Below are 19,706 nucleotides of genomic sequence, written 5' to 3'. Positions count from 1 at the left end.
GATTCTGCTCTCAGTGATCACATCACTTCTGGCACTCTGGAAAGGTCCTGTCTGTGTCCCACAGAGGTCAGAAAGGCATCAGGGTAACCAAGGGAGCTGCAGATCTGTAACTGGTTACTTATTCCAGACAAAATCATCACAGAATGGGTTGGGCTGCCCCTCTGCAGATCATCCTGTCCAACCTGCCTGCCATGGGCAGGGACATTTTTCAGGAGGTAAAAGGGTTGAGTTGGAAGTCAATCTTGCATGAATTCTTTCACAGGAAGTGCCCATTATTCAATAAAATGATGTCTGGAGCAATCTGTTGAACATAATGAGATTACAGTTATGAGGGCAGTGCTGTTTATCCAATACTTTCACTTTTGTTAAGGTATTTAATTTCATACTACAGCACTAAGAAACTGGAAGCAATCTGGCAGAGTAGTATCAAACATCTCAATGGTCATGCAAGGACCTTAAAATATCACCAAATGTGAGGACAGCTCCTTCATTTCTGCTCTTCAATATTAGGCCAACCCTTTTGCTTGTAGCCCACTTTGACACACTGAGAGACCAGAAGAACCTTTTGAGTGGGGTTTTGACAAAAATGACAACTGAAAATCTGATTACATCATTCCTCTGCTCCCTTTGTGGCTTGTTGAGTTCTTGGAGATTAATAGGTACCTCTGTAACATTTTTGTTGTGCATTATCTAATGAAGAATGTTATAGCTTCTGGTTTCCAGGCTCTAAAACATCCTTAATGAGCAGCAGACAGACTTACAGGTCCCATATAGATTCCTCTGGCCCTAAAATATCAAGGGACTGTGAGCTGCAGCTTTGGGTTTCCCTTATCTCACAGAAAACACTGCCAGCCTCTCTCCTATCGTTCCCTAACAGTTCTTAACAGAAAGGCAGAAGTTAAACTTCTTTATAAAGCCCAGACAGTCAGGAAACTTGTAGAGAGCCCCAAGTTTTTCTTTAATTGGGTCCCAAAAAGAAAAGGCTGAACTCCCTGTATTTTTTTTCTTGCTCTATTTATGTGTGACTAAAATACATAAAAACTCTGCACAGATCCTGTCACAGATCTGTACTGGGTGTTTTCCACATTCTTTCTGAATTCCTTCTGTTACTGGCAGTTGAATAACTATTTGTGGAAATCCTGTTTCCCCTCGTGTGGGGTGTCCCCTTTCCAAGTCTCCCTTTCTCCCACTTCAAAGAGCATTTCCAGGAGGGGACAATGACCCTTGGGCACTGGGGGAAGGAGCATGTGGCACACCAGGAGGGGTGCAGGGAATCAGTGGGCTCGGCCTTAGGAAGAGGAGGGGAAGGGGTGATCTCAGGAACCTTTGGAGCAGATGGAGCCAGTCCTGTGGCAGGTGCACCAGAGCAGGGCAGAAGCTGGAGCACAGGAAGCTCCAGCTGAGTAGAAGGCAAGTTTGTTTTACCATGGGGGTGGAACAGATTGTAGAGGTGTTGTGGAAACTCTGTTCTTTAAGATATTCAAAACTTGACAAGTCAGCCTGGCCTCTTCCCACCTGTGCTGCTCTGTGTTCATGATCCTCTGCTCCTCTGCAGCAGCTGCTGGAGGGTGTTCCTTTGCCAGCCTTGGTTCTTTTTAACCTGCTCATGATGAACAAACACATTTGTCATTTGATTTATTTCTTGCAGTTCTGGAGGCAAAATAGCTGCTCAGTAGTTGAGGACAAGTTATTAAATCCCTTTTTTTGCCCAAAGAGCATCCTCTCTGTGTCTGTGTGATGGCATCAGACACTGACCTGGAGGCAGCAGTGAATGTGCTCAGTGGTTGTTCCTGAAACACCTTCAGTGGTGATCTGGAAGAGCAGCCCCGTTATCTGATATTGGAAACCTTATCCCAAAGTGATGCTCTCAAATAAAGCTTCTTTCACCTTGGTTTCATTTGGAGATTTTAGAAAAATTGTTTTAGAGAGTCTTCCCTTGGCAAATGTAGATTGCATGAGCCCAATGCTAAAACCTACTGAGAGTTGTGAAAACATCACCTGGTTATTAAATATGAGTTAGGACTTGCCACACAAGGAAACTTATTGATATAATTGCACTGGGGTAATTATGCTCAGATGATTTCCTGTGTCAACAAGCCCTTCCATGCAACTTGTTTGGCCCCTTCTTATTTAGAAACTCATTAGGCCTCTGCCTGCACATTAAAATTGCATAATTCTTTGCTAAAAAATCTCCAATGTGCGACTTTCATGCTGACTGGCAGCACTTCCAGCATGCTGAGCAGGCCAGCAGTTAAGCTTTAAAAAATGGTGAAAGACAAAAGAAATGAATGGTCCAAGTCTGGGAAATGGTTCATGGAGCACATGGTGCTGGAAAACCATCACTGCATAATTATGTGTGGATTTTAGAGTGAAAGCTTGTCAGAGTGTGTGGCTCATTCACACCTTTTATAGACTGGGAGTGTCTTGGCCTGCTCACTCCCTGAGTCACTTTTGTCTCTGATTTTGATCCTCAGTAATGTGCAGCAGTAAGAGCAGCCAGCCTTGTGTTCACAATAGTTTTCAATTTGCAAAAATTATTTTTACTAGCACAGCATTTCTATGATTATCCAGGTTTCCTCTACTGCCACCTTCCCCCCCCGTCTTTTGACAGAGTAATTTTGCTTGATTGCTAATTTTATTTCATAAAACTGCCACAAGACTGTTATTTTTCTGATATCTGTCTTTTCCAGATATTTTTTTTTTGGTGGAAATTGCTGCTTTTAAGATTGATAGCTATGAACATTTTGTTTATGTAAATGGGATAAATTATAATAGGAAGTCTGGTTTCTTTCTTGATAAAAGTAAGCCTAAAGACAGCATGTGGGCACCTCATTATTCCACACCCAGCTCACCTTAATTCACACCTTGAAAATGTGGCTCTTGATGGTCTCCATCATCATATCAAGGCTGAAATGCTCTCATTATTCATTTTATCATCTGGCAAATGAGATGATAAAATCCATCCATCCAATTCTTACTCCATGGATGCTCCAGTTTATTAGTCTTCCATCTTTTTTCTAGTCCCTTCTTTCCTTGACAGATCTTTAAAACTGAAATCCAGGAATACATGTGGATTTTCCAATGCTTTGAAAACTGTCTCCAGAAGCAGCATCTGTGTTCATGAAGGTGTCTCTGCATGAATTTTGGCAGGTTTCCCTGGGCAGGGCATCACTTCCAGCTCAGATGTCCAGTGCTGTCCTCTGTAGCACAACTGAAAAAGCTTCCTAAGGAACCTGGGCACTAAGGAGAATATTCCTGTATTGGTACAGCTTCTGTCACATGTAAAAGTGAGTGGTGGGAGTTCTGCAGGGGCGTTTGAACAGGCAGATGGGGCAGCTGGATCACTGAATGCAGCAATTGTGCCTCCTGCTTTATTTCTCTGTTCTGCCAGCACCAAATCCAGCATTTTGTGATTCTACCCTTCACAGCTGCTTGCTGCAATAACTTCCACACCAGATAGTTTGATTTTGCTTTCTCAGTTTGAGGCAGTAGTGCAAGGAGTGAGTGCAGCTGGGTGGGTGCAATATTCGGTGTTTGGCCCCTGGAGCTCAGTTCCCATCCCTCACACGTCCGTGTCTGTTTCAGATGTAGGCTGAGCTCTTATCGGGTCACTGCTGCTGTTTAATAAACAGCACTTATCTCCTTGAAGCAACACCCTGCCCTAAATAAGTTTTGCCTCGGGAGTTGAGCCAGAAATAGCTTCACCCCCCTCCCCACCTTATTTTTTTTTTCTCCTTTAATTGGATCGTAAAACCCAAATAATTGAAAAAACTGTTCAGGATGGAAATAGAGGGTGGCAGGGGTCCTGCTCTCTGGGCAGCTTGGTGCTTTTTTATCTCTGTGAGTCATGCAGGTTATAAAACTGCCTTCACATCTTTCCCCAGGAATCTGTGCTTCTCTCAGTGTTTCATCTTAGTCTCAAAAATGGGGCTGAACGCTCACTTTTATTCACTGTTTGTCACTGAAGCTCCAGTGGAGGAATTGAGCAACATGTGTCCATGCTGATCCCTGAACATTTACAGATATGGCTTTGTAATGCCCCTGTGAAGCATGAAACAATCCCATTTTAAAGCAGAGGGAGGATTTATTGCTTAATTACAGAATTTCTTAATTTGGCATAAATAGCTTGTGGGGATGTGTGTCCCCTTCCACTATGCTTCTCTTTGTACTTCCAATATCTAAGTGTAATTTTTTTTTATTATTTTGAAAATTATAAAAGTCATGATGTACAAAATATGGCACAGAAAAGGAAAAGCAGTGGAATTAGGATGTGGCAGTAGATACAGAAATGTTAGAAGGCATAAAAATCATTGGGAAAGAGAAGGGAAATCAATGTATTGATAGCAGTTGGCCAGGTAATAGTGGAAGGCAATGTGGAATGCAGAGTGTGGATTACAAGAAATGGAACTGTTAAAATACAGGAGCCTGGATAGAAAATTAAAATATTTTATAATGGGTGATGTTATGATAATCATGGAAACACACAAAAATCACAGAATAAAGTTGATGACTAGGACGTAATTTTCAAATGGAATAATTCTGTTACAGAAATATGAAAATAAAAATGTGTGCAGTGGTGATCTGTAAAGGATTCAGCAGCAGAGTGACTGAAAATGCATGTGGGAGACAGATTATTTTAAAATTTGGGAGAGGGGGTGGAAGTGATGGCAAACTGGATTCTGGAGGAGGAGAGGTGGCTGCTTTGTGCACATCCTCCTGATCAGATTTGGAGGTGGATCACAGAAACCTTTGGTGTATTGCAAGTACAAATATTTGTAGGAGTATTTTTGTATTTTTTCTGCTACTTCTGCCACTCCACTGGAGTGGCAATGCTGTCAATAACTCTGTTAGGTGTCCTGTCCTCAGCAGAGGATTCCTTCCATGAATGTCACATCCAGTGGGAATTTGTCACACCAAACAGGGGAAATGGTGACTGCAGGGCCACCTGAGTGAGTTAATCACCATCAGAAAAATGTGAAATCACCAGAGGGCCTGGAAGTGTAGGGAAAAAAATGAAAATTGATGTCTTAGAAATCAGGATGTGTAGGAATTTAGGAAAAATAAAGAGCCAAAGGTTGAGAAGAATCATGAGCTGTGTTTTGTCCTGCCTTGAGGGATGGAGGTGGGTAAGGGCAGATGCAGAGGGGCTGCTCCTGGCAAGGCTCCCTTACAGATAAGAGCTAAGGTGATATCTAGGGTTGGCTTAGAGATAAGAACTAAGGTGATATTTGGCTCCATTCCTCAGGGCAGCTGTGGACCCTGCAAGAGCAATGTGGATGAATAATACTCAAATAAAAATTGCTATATTGCCATTGAAGGCAAAACTGAAGTACTGAAACATGAAGTTTTAGGTTATGGAAATGCAGATTTTCAGCAAGAAGTGACTTTAATGTGTTGATTGTGTTTGTGTTGGAGAACCACAGTGTTTAATGGCAATGTTTATAAAAGGGAGGGGAAATAAGGGAAATTGGGTTTCAGTAGCCTGAATTAGAAGGGTGGATACCATAGAATATGTTTGGGAGACCAGAAACAAGATTTTCAAAAATTAATAAGATCAGAAACAAGATTTTTAAAAAATAACAACAAACCCCTCTATCATTTTCCCATTGTCAAATCTGATTAAGTATTTGGTGCTTGGGAAAATTGGTGCTGACTGTTAGGAGGGTGGTAAAAAAAGGGAGACACTCATGAGTGGGAAACTGGCTATGGGAAGTGTTGAGGGGTAAAGTGGGGCATTGATGCTACTGATGTTGGGAATGGTTTAATTATTTCATTAGCATTGAAATGAAATGTTCATTATGAAATGTTCATTAGCAAACATTGCATAAATGTTAGGGATAAGTATGTGACATTTCATCAGAGGTATAGGAGGCATTGTCAGGAAAAGCAGAATCTGAGCATCCTTCAGCAAGCAGCAGGTTAATAGATATGGATTAGAAAAGTTGATTTATTAAAGACAATGTAGCTGGGAGTTCATGGGGAACTGGGAGATGATCATAAACACCTGAAATGGGTGCACCTGCCCTGAGTGGTCACTGGAGGCCTTTACAAGGCAATGGTACAGCAGGCAAAAGCAGTTTAGAGCTCATTAATCTGCCTTTTCCAGTTGAGAGGTGGAAGCACAGTGTGGTTATCACTCAGTCTTCCCCAGGAAAAATCACTGGAAGGATGAAGCCTGATTTTTGAGCATGGACTAACAGAAGGAGCATAGCCTAAGATTTAGTCTTAAATGTGTATTTGGTTTAAATCTAGAAGTACAGTCAGGAGTATTCAATATGAAGGCTACCAAATATAACCTGCCATGAATAAATAAAAATGGAAGGATGTTTTCTGAGCATTAGAGAAAGTCAGGGTGGAAAAGTGGTGACAGATTTGTTAATGAAGGAATGTGAATTGTTTCTGGTGCTAGCAGAGAACGGAATTTGATAATCTTAAGAAACCACACCTGGATTCTTACATAAGTAATGAGAAACCTCCTGGGTTGTTTCAGGTGTGGAGATTTTGCTGCAAGTTGTTGTTGCTCCAGAGCACAGAACACCTGAGCACTGAGGCTGCAGAAGTTTTGAGTGCTCAAGTTGGTACCTTGCACACTGCTCTGTGGATTTTTAATGGATTTTCCTGGATTGAAACAACAGCAAACTGCCTCTGTGCTTCTGCTTCGTGTTATCTGAGCAACAGCTGATGTTTGAGCTCAGGAATTGAGCACAGCAGCAGTAGAGTATTTGCTCTGTTTTCTGTGTGAAAGAAGCAGTAGGATATAGTTCAGTTCTTATACAGGACTTTGCAGAGAGCTGGAGCACAGAGGAAAGTGGTGGAAATTCCATTTTATAGGTGTTTGCTCAAATAAATGTGGGTAGATTTGTTTTAAAATGAAAGGAAGAGCTTGGTTCTTGCTTTCCTGCTTGCTCTGTGAAATTCTACCCAGATGACTTGTTGTATAGGAAAATGCAACTGATTTTAAAATTTTTTCAGTATTTGGGGCTAGGAAATTCAACAAATTGTGAACCAACATGAGAAAGAAAGAGAAAACAGAATTCATGGTCTCCTGAAAACCGGGTTTGGGCTTTTATTTTCTTTTTTTAAGTTGTTTAATATGCTGGGCTTCCCTGGTCCAATAGCCTGTAAATTTGCTGAAATGTCAATGTGAGATAGCTGATGGCTAAGTTGTGCTTTCTCTCTTTTGCAGTGCTCACACCTCCTCCCCCATTGCCACCACCAATACAGGGATATGCCTTTAAACCTCCTCCTCGACCAGATTTTGGCACTTCTGGGAGAACAATCAAACTGCAGGCCAACTTCTTTGAAATGGACATTCCTAAAATAGATATCTACCATTATGAATTGGATATAAAGCCAGAAAAATGTCCTAGAAGAGTTAACAGGTAACACTGTGCTTTGCTTTTCCTCAGTTTATTTGCAGTCTTGTTTTTCTTTGAAAAAGCTGGAGCCAGGTGCCCTCCCTGGTGTCTGGAAAGATGTCTGGCTTTAATCAGTGATTGCACTGATCACTTCAATTAATAAGATATGTAAATACTTTTTTTTTTCTTCCAAATCTTTACTGGGATTGATTTTGTCAGAATCTTAAGATGCTGCTGATTGAAGCCACTGATGGCAGATGGATAAGCTGTATTAGCTCTATTAAAGCTGGGTCAGTATAAACCAACTTGGTAAAAATGATTTCTTATTACCTAAATAAGGTTAAATATTGGGGTGTAATTGGCTGAAGTCCTTCAGGATGGAGCTGGTGATTCCAGCTTGTTTTCCCACCTTTCCCTGCTCACAAGAGGTGACAAAACCCATTTGTTTGTGGGAGAGGATTATGGAGTTACTAAAGCAGGTAAGAAATTCTCCTTCATCAGTAGATTCTATATAAGGGAAAGCTGTGCTCCTGAAAGAGAGAGCAAGGTGAAAACAGGGCTCAGCTGTCCAGGGAAACAGCAGCCAGGTCTTGCCTTCGGCACCTGTGCCCTGTTGGAGTGTGCAACTTCATTGACTTGAAAAAGGAGCAGCCTTGCCAGGAGTGAAACTTGAGAATGAGACTTGGCACCAGCTGCAAACCACAAGTGTCATCATCATAACTACACCTTGACTCTGGAGGATTGCAGTGGCCTGTTTGTATACTCAAGAGCAAAGCCTTTCCTTGTTAAAAGGTGACATGGGTGGAACCAGCTGTCACTAGAATAAACAGTGTGGAGTGAAAAAAGCCACCTGAAAGCCACGGTTTTCCTGCTGTGAGTTAATAAACCTGAGGGCATTCCCATTGTTAAACTGAGGAGTTGGTAATGATAGTGTTCTCACAAAGCAGCATCACTGCGCTTTGCTGCCCTGTTTGGTTTTTTTTTTTTTTTTACTTCCTGTGGTGATCTATTATTAGTTTAATTTTTCAGCTAGTCAAGAGCTGAGGTTAATTTCAAAAGCAAACACCGTTGTTAAGTGCATGAAGCTGAACTCTCTTCTTCCCCAAGGCAACTGCTGATTTCACTGAGGTGCATTGGAGCGCTGCAAAACACTTGGAGCAGTCACTTTTTTCATAAGGGGAGCTGTGAGAATTTTGCTTTCCTGACCTGTCCCTGCCACCACTCCAGCTGTGCCAGCTGCTGCTGCTGCTGATCCAGATTTCCTCTGCAGCTCTCTGGGGGCCAAATGCTGCACAGCTCAAGTTTATTTTCTATGTGAGCACCTCCCTTACAGTCCTCTCGTGCTACAAAACCTCAAGCAGTTTTTCTCACTGCAAGGGCAGATTCTGTTCAGTAGCAAGTTCTTCCTCCAGTGCCTGCTGATGACCTGCTCTGCTTGGCCAGTTAGTCACTCCTGTTCTGTGGTGACAGGAGCAGGTACAGACCTACACAGGTGAAATGCCTTTTGCAGTAAGCAGAGATGCCACAGATGCATTCAGCAGTGCTGTGGTGGGTGTTTCTCAGGGCAGTGTGGTAAAAATACAATTTGGATTCACATGCTGAAGTGTGTTTTGTTTCTTTTGAGTACTTACTGTGTATGTTCCTATACTCACCTGCACCTAGGTTTTTGTGAGCTGTGACCTGTGTCTATATATGCTATACATGAATTTCTGTGTGTGCAAATATATTCATATATATATTCAAATACATATATCCTATATATATATTAATATATATATATATTCAAATATATATCCTATATATATAATATATACATATATATATATAGAGAGAGAGGATTATGCAGGATGCACATGTAATCCAATTCTGAATGATGATTTTTTACAGCTGCATTACAGGTTTCTGGTATTTTGATTCTATAATTCACATGTATATAGTAAGTAGTTTTTATCATTGCTTTATGTGATACAGCCTCTACAAAGGAGAGAGGGAGGTTTTATTTTTTGCTCTACTCCTTCATGTGTGTCAGCTTTGTTCTTCAGTTTTACTGTAGTTGTGCTGTGACCCTGCAGACCCCATTGCAGGGTGTATCCACTGTAGATGCAAGTTCCACACTGAGACATGAGCTGGAGCAGGACTGGAAAACACAGCTGGGACAATGTGCTCCTGAATAATACAGTCTGGCTACAAACTCTGTACATGAGGCAGATCAGTTTGGGTGGTTGGGCAGGCAGAGTGGGCAATGTGAGTTTAATTCTGCACTCTGGGTGCTCTCAATTTAATTTTTGAGGATTTCTGCAAGGTGAGATCTGCCTGCAGTTGCCAGCCCAGGGTTCTTGGTGAGCTTACATGACCTTGGTAGAACAGTTGTCCCAAAGGGCTGAAGTTAATGAAGTGGTAAATAACTCTTCTCTTAACTCTGCATGGAGAAAATAACTTATTTTTCTTAAAAATATCTCCACCCACAGCTGAGAAGCACCATTGCTAATTGTCGATGTGGTTTGAAGCTTGAAAACATAAATCAAGTGGAAGTGTTCATTTTTTTATATAAAGCAGTTAACAAGTGGAAGAACTTGCTCAGGAGGAGAGTGGGGTTTCCATGCTCAATCTTAAGGTTGAAAAATACCTTCTTCCTCCCAGTTATGTACTTATTCAGTCACACTCTGAGGCAGATATTACTGGGTCAGGTTTGATTCATGCTTTGAAATAGTTTCAGTGGCCTCATCTTATTTTAAGATAAACCTTGGGACACAGCAAAGAAATTGCCAATTAAAACAATCTCAGTTCTTTCCTTGAGTGAGTTCAGTTTTGTCTCAGGTTTTGCAGCTCTGTAATCCCTACCTGAGTGCTGGGTTAATTCCCTTGCCAAGTCAGGGTGCCTGAGGAGCCTCTGTGAGCTGGTGCTTGTCAGCAGTGCTGGGGGAGCAGTGGTTTCCTTTCTGTGCCCCTTTAACCCCTCAATGCCCTTTTGGCCCTGATTGTATGTTAAGATTGCAGCCAGCTGATGGATTTTGGGTAGTACAGGTGCACTGAGGGATGTCTCTCTGGGACCAAAAGACCTTTGGCATCCAAAAATGTTATTATTCCAGCTTCAAAAAATGTTATTATTCCAGCTGACCTCTCACTGACTGCTGAGCTGCTTTGGATGACCAGTGTGTAAACACTGTGGTTTGACAGGAGCTGTGTGAGTGGTTTCCCTGTTCATACAAAAATGGAATCTAATTCCAGCTACTTTTAAATGAATGTGTACTGTTGATATTCACAGCTCTACTGAAGGCACATACCCAGTTTTGTTGTGTGTATGAAAAAAATGTATTAAAAATTCTTTTTCTCAGGGAGCTGCAAAACATTTCACTATCATTGTTGGCATAAACTGCTGTCCTGACTTTGGGGCTCTAAGCTGGGATAATGATATTTTTTGGGATAATGATATTTTTGAAAGCTTCTCAGCCTCTGCTGGGCTTTTGGTCCAGGGTCCTCTGCAGAAAGGGCTGTAGGACAGGGGAGCTGAAGCCCCAGATCTATCAGGCACTTCTTGTTTTGAGCTTGAGAGAGCATGAGCTTTCACTTCACCACTTCCAGTAGGTCACACAAAAGAGGAAGGAAAGTTTAAATCTGAAAAAAACCCCTAAAAATAGCAATTTTAAGAAAACAGTTTAGTCTGTGAAAAAGTTGCATTCAGTTCAGATAAGTCAAATCTTGCCTTTAATAGACAGGAGTGGACAACCCTTTCATTTACCTAATGCCTCTGTTGGTAAATATAGAACTTGTCTGTCTCTTAATATTCAAAGTAAAAAGTTGGATTAACTTAATCTTTTTGCATTTTCAGAGAAATAGTGGAGCATATGGTTCAGCACTTTAAAACCCAGATTTTTGGGGATCGCAAACCAGTGTTTGATGGAAGAAAAAACCTTTATACAGCAATGCCACTTCCCATTGGGAGAGATAAAGTAAGTTTTAAATAGAAAAAATTCTAGAGATTGCAATGTGGTGTTTTCAGAATATTTTTAATAACTAATAGAAACTGATTTTCTGTTTGTTTCTGCAATAGCTGTCTCTGTTGTTGCCACTCTGCTTTGCCAGGACACAAGTGTGAGCTTGCTGCTATCCCAGTGGTCACTCCCTGTTCTATATCCCTTCATTCCTCCCTCTCTCTCCCCTCTGGTGTGATTTCTGCTGCTTTAGGGACCTGGATCAGCTGCCCCAGACACAGACAGTCTCCAGAGTGGCACTAAGGAAAAAGGAACAGCACAGCTGAGTGTTGTGGGAGAGAGGAGGAAAATCCTGCTCTGGGCAGCAAGAAGCTGTTGTGTCACCTCACTAATCTCATCAAGGCCCACTCTAAGCTTATTCTCACTATCAGTAGCTGAAAGAAGCTCCTCCATCTCTCTGTTGCCTGTATTGGAACTTCTCCTCCATAATCCTTGATGACTGACAGCCAAATTAATTTACACTGCACAGGTTAAGACCTGCAATCTTTGCTCTGGGGCAGCTGGAGAGGGCTGGGGTTGTGTTTGCCAGCTCCTGGTGGGGCAGTGACCTCTCTGGGCTCTGGCTGTGGCTGCTCCTGTGCCCATTGACTGCTGGAGTGGAAGGGACTCTGTTGGAACATGCAAACACACCAGCCCTAGTAAATAATTGAGCCTGTGCATCTGTGATCTCATAGCAGATTGAATTTTCTGTGCCTTGTTTTCATTCAGGTGAGTCCCTGAGGGAGGGCACAGTCATTCTCTTTGGTACTGCAGTAGTTCCCTCTGCTGGGGTGCACACTTACAGGGAGGACTGTTCTGTCTCCAGCTTTAGACAAAACTAAAACATAAGGGGGGAGATCAATAGAGAGAAATGGCCCTCTGAAATTCAGCAGCTATAGAATAGTTCAGGCTGTTGTTTGCTGTCTCATGTTCAGTGCCTGTGCAGTGCTTGTAGTTAATAGTTCTGCCTGAATCAAGCTCCTAATCTCATATGTGTAATTTTTATTTCCTCCCGATTTATTTAAATGAATGCCATGCAGTAAAGGTCAGACTCTATTTCAGTGATAATTACTTTTCATCAGCTGATAAAGAAATATCTGGGAAACTATACAGGAATCACTAAAAGACTTAGTGGTTTTTTCCTTGCTTTCACATACAACATTCCAGTTCCTACAGGTTTGACACACAGGACTGCAAAGTATTTGCAAAGGTGGAAGGATACTTGATGAGAGTCTCTTAGGGGTTTGAACAACACTGGATGTGTGCAGAGTTGCCTTATAAATTTTACTTCACAAATTATGGGTGAATTACAGTTTACCTTATAACAACTATGAAGTTCCTCATTTAATAAGTAAAGTTAAATGGGAAATGGTTTATTTTTACATGATTAACAGGGATCAAATTAATCCTCAGATCTAATGAGACTTCATGAGATGCAAGTTGGCCCTCCTTGCTCTGATAACCATTTTGGATGGGACAGAGTTAACAAAGCCTTTCAAGTCAGCCTTTCCCAGCTGTGGGTTACACTGTTTGCAAGGACACAAAGGAATTGGGGCATTAGGAGCATTTCCTGCTGCCACACTGTCCCAGATTTCAGTTTCACCATGTGTATGTCAGTGTGTGTGGGCTTTAAAATCCAAAGCATCAGGAACAGTCCTGTCTGCTCAGTGCAGGCACAGAAGGAGCATCTCACCCAAAAAATCATCTCATCCTTTCCCAGTCTTGCCAGAGCAGTCATCATTTGGAGTGGGGGGGTCACTGGGGGAGGTGTTTGTAGTGGAGTTTATCACGAGAGAGTTTCAGGTGGTTTCATTTGTGGCTCACTTTCAATAAACTCCCATTTCCCCCCCGTTTCCCATGGTTAAAGGGCTTTGTCACTTGTTCTGCTCCACATGTATTAACATTACCCTGGAGGAAAGAGCTAACAGAGCTAAATCTTGAGCTGTTTTAAATGAGATGTGGGGAAATTTAGCTTAATGAAGGAAATTTTTACATGGTGCTAAATTGGTTTAAGCATGATTTAAACCACTATAAAGCTATAAAGCTTGTAGGTATTAGGACTTTCCTCCAGCATAATTAGATTAGCTTTCTTTGGTGGGTTTTTTTTTTTTTTGACTGTTCTGTACATAGCAAATATAGCAAGTTTACTGCACATCTGATTGCATTTAGGATCATATTGAAAAGATTAATGAACATACAGTGATTAATCTGTGTGGAAGATCTTAATTGACTTGCACAATGCACTGGTAGTGGAGAAGCTGATGTTAAACAGAGGGCTGACACCAAATTGCCAAGGTTTTTCTCCTCCTGTTGCTCTTTTAATTTAATTAATGCACTCTGTCCTCATCTCTTGTTGTAGTGGCTGTTCTGGGCTTGTTTTTTTGGTACTTGCTGGCAGCTCTGCTTCTTTTATAACTTGTTCTTCTTTATACTTTTCTGCTTGGCTATCATGGTTATCAAATCTGTTTTCATTCCTCCCTTAGTGTACCTTATTTTCACTCTTTAATTTATTAATTTTTAGACCTTTTAGAACAAATATGGAATATGTAAATATTAACATATTTTCATAGTTTTTACTTGTACGTATTGAGAAGAAATAAGTGTTTAGGACACTGTCAAGCTAGGAAGATATTAAAAGTCTCCCCTTTCCCTGTAGGTTCTACACAGCAAACCCAGGTCACCTCTAACAGCAGCCTTGTATTCAATTTCTGCTTTACTTGTGTATTTCCCTAAAATATCCTTCTACAGTTAAAAGCTGGAATTTAATTTTACCTGAACTTGGAATTTTGCTCACCTAGCAAGGTTTAAGAGCAACTGATGTATCTTAACCTACATCTTCGTTAGTCTTTTATTAGAAAAACAGTAATTAGGAATGACCAGAGCAGCAGTTTGGTACAGAAATCCTGCTGCTATTCCCTTTTCCAGAATGAAAGTGTTAATTCTGTCTGTGGCCACAAATTTGCCTCTCTGAGTTTGTCTTTCTGAAGTATTGCTAAAGACTCTGCACATGACAGAAGCAGCTCTTGCCTACACCCATAGCTTGTTGTTAATCTGTTTTCCTCTGAATCCCTGGGAAGGAAAAGCTCTTGGATTAATGGAGAAAAGGTACATTGTATGCTCAGAGCATGATAAATAATCATGTGATGTTGCATTTATTTCATGGAGAAGAAGAAATACTAAGAATTCCTCCAAAACACATGGTCAGGTGTAAATTTTTTTTTAACAGTGAAAATTCTGATTAGTGTGAGTCATTCAGACCACATCAGCTTCAAGACCTATTCTTTTTAAGAATAGCTTTGAGATTTTTATACAGGCTTAATGATTTTTCACATTCTGACAGTGAAATGCCTTTTATTTTAGCTCCCTTAGCTGCAAAATTTTCAACTCTGTTGCAGTTTAGCAGTGGGTTGACCTGGTAGCATCCTGACATTTATTTGGGGATATAGAAGAAAACAAATCTTGTATTTTGCTTTAGAATGTATCCCTAATAATAAAGGACATAGTAAAATTCCCATCTAAAACTACTTTGTCCTAATTTTTTCATATTTTGCTTACTTTGCCAAACAGGAGTGTGTTCATTTGTCCTCAAAAGTACAGAGTGGGATAAATAAAATATTGCTGAAAGAGGAAAAATTCTGATTAGCAGTGCCTAAAAGTATATGTGAGCTTTTGGATGTGGATTAAGGATTTTTTAAAATATATTTTCATTATTTTTTAATAGGGTGAAATATTTAATTAAAAAAAAAAAAACACAGGAAAGTTTTATTTAAACCTTACTTATTTTAGCAGTGACTCCTAATTCAACTCACTTGGAGTTAGACCCAGCAGCAGAAACTGTTTTGGGCCAAGTTCAGCAGTCACAGCTCTGCTAACTTTTACTGGTATTTGCAGCTGGGCACCTGGAATAGAAATTCTTCAATCCCTCAATTTTATTTCCACCAGGGACAAGGTGCTGCAGCACAGATTGCTCTTCATCTCCCATTCCATCATGGTGAAGGAGTTTTGTAAATTGATACCAAGAGAGGAAAAAAAGTAAAATGAAATATTTTTTTTTTTTTAGATTAAAGGCACCAAAGCATTCAATAATCAGATGAGTTGTGTATTAGCAGTATTGGGAATAAGTATAGAGTGGTTGGGGTGGGAAGGGACCTTTAAGGCCACCCTGCTCCAAGCCCTGCCATGGGCTGGGACACCTTCCACTGCACCAGGTTGCTCAAGCAGGAATGATGAAACTTGATTTGGAGGAGAGGCTTAAAGGAAAATGCAGGTCAGGTGTGACACACATCTTGCCTCTGCTGTAAATGAGAGGCAAGGTGAGAACTTTTTGATGGTGTGGTGGAAAAAAGACCTCATGGAAAGCTTCCAGCCTGTGTGAGCTGAAGACCACAGCAAAGTTTCTTTGCACAGCTTTCAGCAGGGCTGACCTGGGCCAGACTCACAGCAGTGACCCCAGATTAGACTCAGTTCCCATTGCCCTCCCACAGCTGTGCAGCTCCTTCCTCTGCTCCAGTGTCCCTGGGGAATGATGTTTGTGCTGGAGGAGAGATTCAGCTGTAATATTAATTTTGTGTGCCTGCTATAGATGGTCAACTCATTTATAGGGGCACATGGGAAGACTTCTTATTTTATATATAAGTTTTTTATATATTAATAAGTATTTTATATATAAAAAGTATATAAAAAATAAGTATTTTATATATCAAACAAGTGTTTTATATTTCCGTCCTATTTTTGACCAAAGAAGAAAATTGTTGCAAGAAATCAAATGCTAACAGATATTAGTTTGCTGTTAGCCACCTGTTATTTTTGCTAATTACACCTTGCCTCTCAAGTGAATGCCTTTTATATTTAAATTACAAGCTCCCTAGCAGGGAAAATGCAACGTTTTTGTTTGTATCCAGCACAAAGGATACTCTGATCTTGTTATTTCTTGTAGTCACTCCCAGACCTCCTGATCCTTTCAGACAAGCCCTAATTTTAGTCAGCTTAACAACCTTGGTGCTCAGACTTCCTTTGTTTTAAGAAAGAGGAGAAATCAGCATTAGAAATAATTACAAGTAATTGGCTGAAGTCATTTACCACAATGTAGTTTGCCACTGCTTTTTAGACAAAAAATTCAAAGTAGGGCATACCATGGCAAGGAAGTGCCCCTGTTTCCTACCTGATACCATCACTGGCACTGGGGCTTATAGTTTATTCTTTGTTTTCTTACTTTAAAAGTAACAGTTTTGGCTTGGTGGCTTTTGTGGGTTTTCTGTTTTCTTTGGGTGATTGATAATTTGTTTTCTTTCCATTTTAAAGCTCTTTTCTTCTCTTGTTTGAGCTGTGTCTGCAGCAACAGTATGTAAAGCACTCTGGTGAGGAGAGCAAATACCAGAAATTCATGAGTCTTGGCAGGTGGTGACACCCCATGCTTTATTTTAGGCGTGCAGGAGCTGACACGAGCAGCGACGCGCTGGGGCGTGTTAGGGATCTGAAATCAGGTTGTGGGATCTTCACTGAGACCTCCCCGTTGATATGAGTGCCTCCAAGTTGCAGTGTTGCCTCACAGAGGCAGCTGGGAGGCCCTCCAGGCTCCTGAAATACCCCTTGGGGCAGATGGAGCTGTAAAAAGGGGCTGTACCTAATCCATGGTGTTGCTTCATCCTCGCTTTTTGTCTCCTCCCCTGCTTTGTGGCTTGTTCACAGGAATCCATTGTCCCTTCTGATTTCCCCCCTTCCAATGGAAAGAATCATCTTGGTTTGTTGTTTGGCATTGTTGCAGGTGGAGCTGGAGGTCACTCTGCCAGGAGAAGGAAAGGACAGGATATTTAAGGTGGCCATCAAGTGGATGTCCTGTGTGAGCCTGCAGGCTTTGCACGATGCTCTCTCGGGCCGGCTGCCGAGCGTCCCCTTCGAGACCATCCAGGCCCTGGATGTGGTCATGAGGCATTTGCCTTCCATGAGGTGAGGGGAAGCCCTGGAGGTGATGTAGGTGTGACTTGGGTGTTTGACAGAATCACAGAATAATGAGGTTGGAAGAGATCTCTAAGATCATCCAGTCCAGCCTATGCCCTAACACCTCAGCTAGACTGTAGCACCAAGTGCCATGTCCAGTCTTTCTTTAAACACATCCAGAGATGGTGATTCTACCACCTCCCTGGGAAGAGCATTCCAGTACTTTATTTTGGAGGCTCTTTGGGCAGTCTGTGTGGCAGTTGTGGCTGTGTGGCAATGGCAGGCTCAGCAAGAGGCCATTGGTGCTTCCCTGGTCACCTCCAGCCTGGACATGGGAGCCTTTCCCCAGAGGTGTCAGACTGGCCCATGGGTGTGTGTCTCAGGTCAGGGGGGCTCTGCCATCTCCTTCTCCTTTTCTAGCCTTGGAGAAGGAGGCTCTCCCCAAGTGGGAAGTGCTTGGAGGTTGGTAGATTATTGTATTTTTTGGGAAATGCCCTGATGAAGGCAGGAATTATGAATCTGGCTCCATGTTCTCAGAAAGCTAATTTATTATTTTATAATACTATATTATATTAAAGAATACTAAATTAGACTATAGTAAAGAATACAGAAAGGATACTTACTAAATGCTGAAAGATAATAATGAAAACTTGTGACTCACTCCAGAGTCTCAACACAGCTTGGCCCCAGTTGGCCAAAGAGTCAAAACAACTCACACCAGAATCCAATGAAGCAATCACCTGTGGGTAAACAATCTCCAAACACATTCTCCACACACATTCTCCACATGAGCAAAACACAGGAGAAGCAAATGAGATAAGAATTGTTTTCCTTTACTCTGAGGCTTCTAAGCTTCCCAGGAGAAAAATCCTGGGCAAAGGGATTTTATCAGAGAATGTGAATGCCACAGTGGATGTGGAAGGGTGGATTTAAAACAACTTCTTACCCTGTTCCTGTGTGTCCTTGGATGGTTATTTCCAATTTTGTATAAAAGTTGCAGTGCTAGGGGGACATTAATGTCACCCTGTGTGGCTATTTTGATAGGAAAGAAAAACTTGGAAATTATTTGTTTGTTTTTCAAGTGGGACCTACAGCATTTTCAGTCTCACCCAAGAGATACTGGGCTTAATTCTGCTGCTGTGCACAAGTCACTTAAGATCACTGTGCAAATTATATTTAATTAGAAAGCAAAGAGCAAAGTTTACTAGGGCTGAACTTGCCCATATCAAAGTTCTAAACAGGTAATATGAGTTAAATATGAGTGTCTTTAAATAGCCTTATGTTGACTTTATCCTCAAATTTAGGATAAAAAAATATAAAATTACTTCAATCAGGTTTTACAGCACAGAAAGCAGCCCAGAATGTCAGACACCTTTGTTCAGAGGAGCACATGGGCTCTGGATATGATTTGTTTGTTATTAAGTTTGCAGTACTTAATTATCAAGATGAAAGATAGATCAGAAATATTTGTTAGATCACATAATGTCTATAATTCAGAGTATGGGGAGAGATTGTTACTTTGGTGTTTAAATAGCAGAGACTTTGAATTCTTTTCTTATGGAGGCACAGCTGAAGTTTTAAAAGAATACAAATAAAAAGTTATTGATGCTTTTTTGTTGGAATTAGTAGATATATTAAATTTGAACCTGAGTAGTAGCCAATTTCTTGCTGTAACAAGCTGGGTTTTGAGAGATGTAACCTGAGTCTGGCCAGGAATCTCAGATTTTTGGTAATTTTAAACACTGTCATTTCTGTGCTTTTGTGAAAAGGAATTTGCATTAGTTATGGATTTATTGCAATTTTTACTTTAGTTTTCTGATGTGAATTTATTTGTTATCTTGCAGGTATACTCCTGTGGGGAGATCTTTCTTTACAGCATCAGAAGGGTGCTCAAATCCTTTGGGTGGTGGCAGAGAAGTTTGGTTTGGCTTCCATCAGTCAGTCAGACCTTCATTATGGAAAATGATGCTAAATATTGATGGTAGGTACTGGGAAGTATTTTCTTGTTTCTTCTTGCTCCTTGATGGAAAGGCAAAATTTTAGTTCAATTTTTTTGATTTCCTAAGAATTTCCTTGATATTGTTGTAACTCATCAATAATGTTTTTGTCTGCAGTGTCTGCAACAGCATTTTACAAAGCACAGCCAGTTATTGAGTTTGTCTGTGAAGTTCTGGACTTCAAAAGTATTGAAGAACAACAAAAACCTCTGACAGATTCCCAAAGGGTAAAGTTTACCAAAGAAATAAAAGGTAATGGGGAAATTATAAACAGCTGCTTTATTCTGTCTGATATGTTACCACTATGTGTTTTAAATATTTTCTACAGCACTTGCCAGAATGGGAGACAAAAAATTAATATTTTTTGCTTTTGGAACATATCAGTAGTACCAATCCCAGATTCATGACAAAAATATTCCAGTTCCTGATCTGATGATTTCTAA

The 19,706-nt window shown here is 40.9% G+C and overlaps 1 protein-coding gene across 2 annotated transcripts in view; it reads left to right on the top strand.

The window, feature by feature from the left end:
• The window catches only part of AGO2 (argonaute RISC catalytic component 2), a 54,667-nt gene that overhangs the window by 9,545 nt on the left and 25,416 nt on the right, over nt 1-19,706 (top strand). The window contains exons 2-6 of one of the 2 annotated variants that reach the window (XM_063174675.1): nt 7,187-7,382; nt 11,188-11,308; nt 17,094-17,275; nt 19,111-19,247; nt 19,381-19,515. In XM_063174675.1, the coding sequence (XP_063030745.1) occupies nt 7,187-7,382; nt 11,188-11,308; nt 17,094-17,275; nt 19,111-19,247; nt 19,381-19,515 (771 nt within the window). Of the gene's footprint in view, nt 1-7,186; nt 7,383-11,187; nt 11,309-17,090; nt 17,276-19,110; nt 19,248-19,380; nt 19,516-19,706 lie in introns of both variants that reach the window. The other variant, XM_063174665.1, reaches the window with a different exon arrangement.

The sequence above is a fragment of the Melospiza melodia genome, chromosome 1, assembly GCF_035770615.1.
Source record: "Melospiza melodia melodia isolate bMelMel2 chromosome 1, bMelMel2.pri, whole genome shotgun sequence".
NCBI lineage: Eukaryota > Metazoa > Chordata > Aves > Passeriformes > Passerellidae > Melospiza > Melospiza melodia.
Note: the sequence above shows the minus strand (reverse complement) of the source record. Positions and strands in the feature narration are given on the sequence as shown.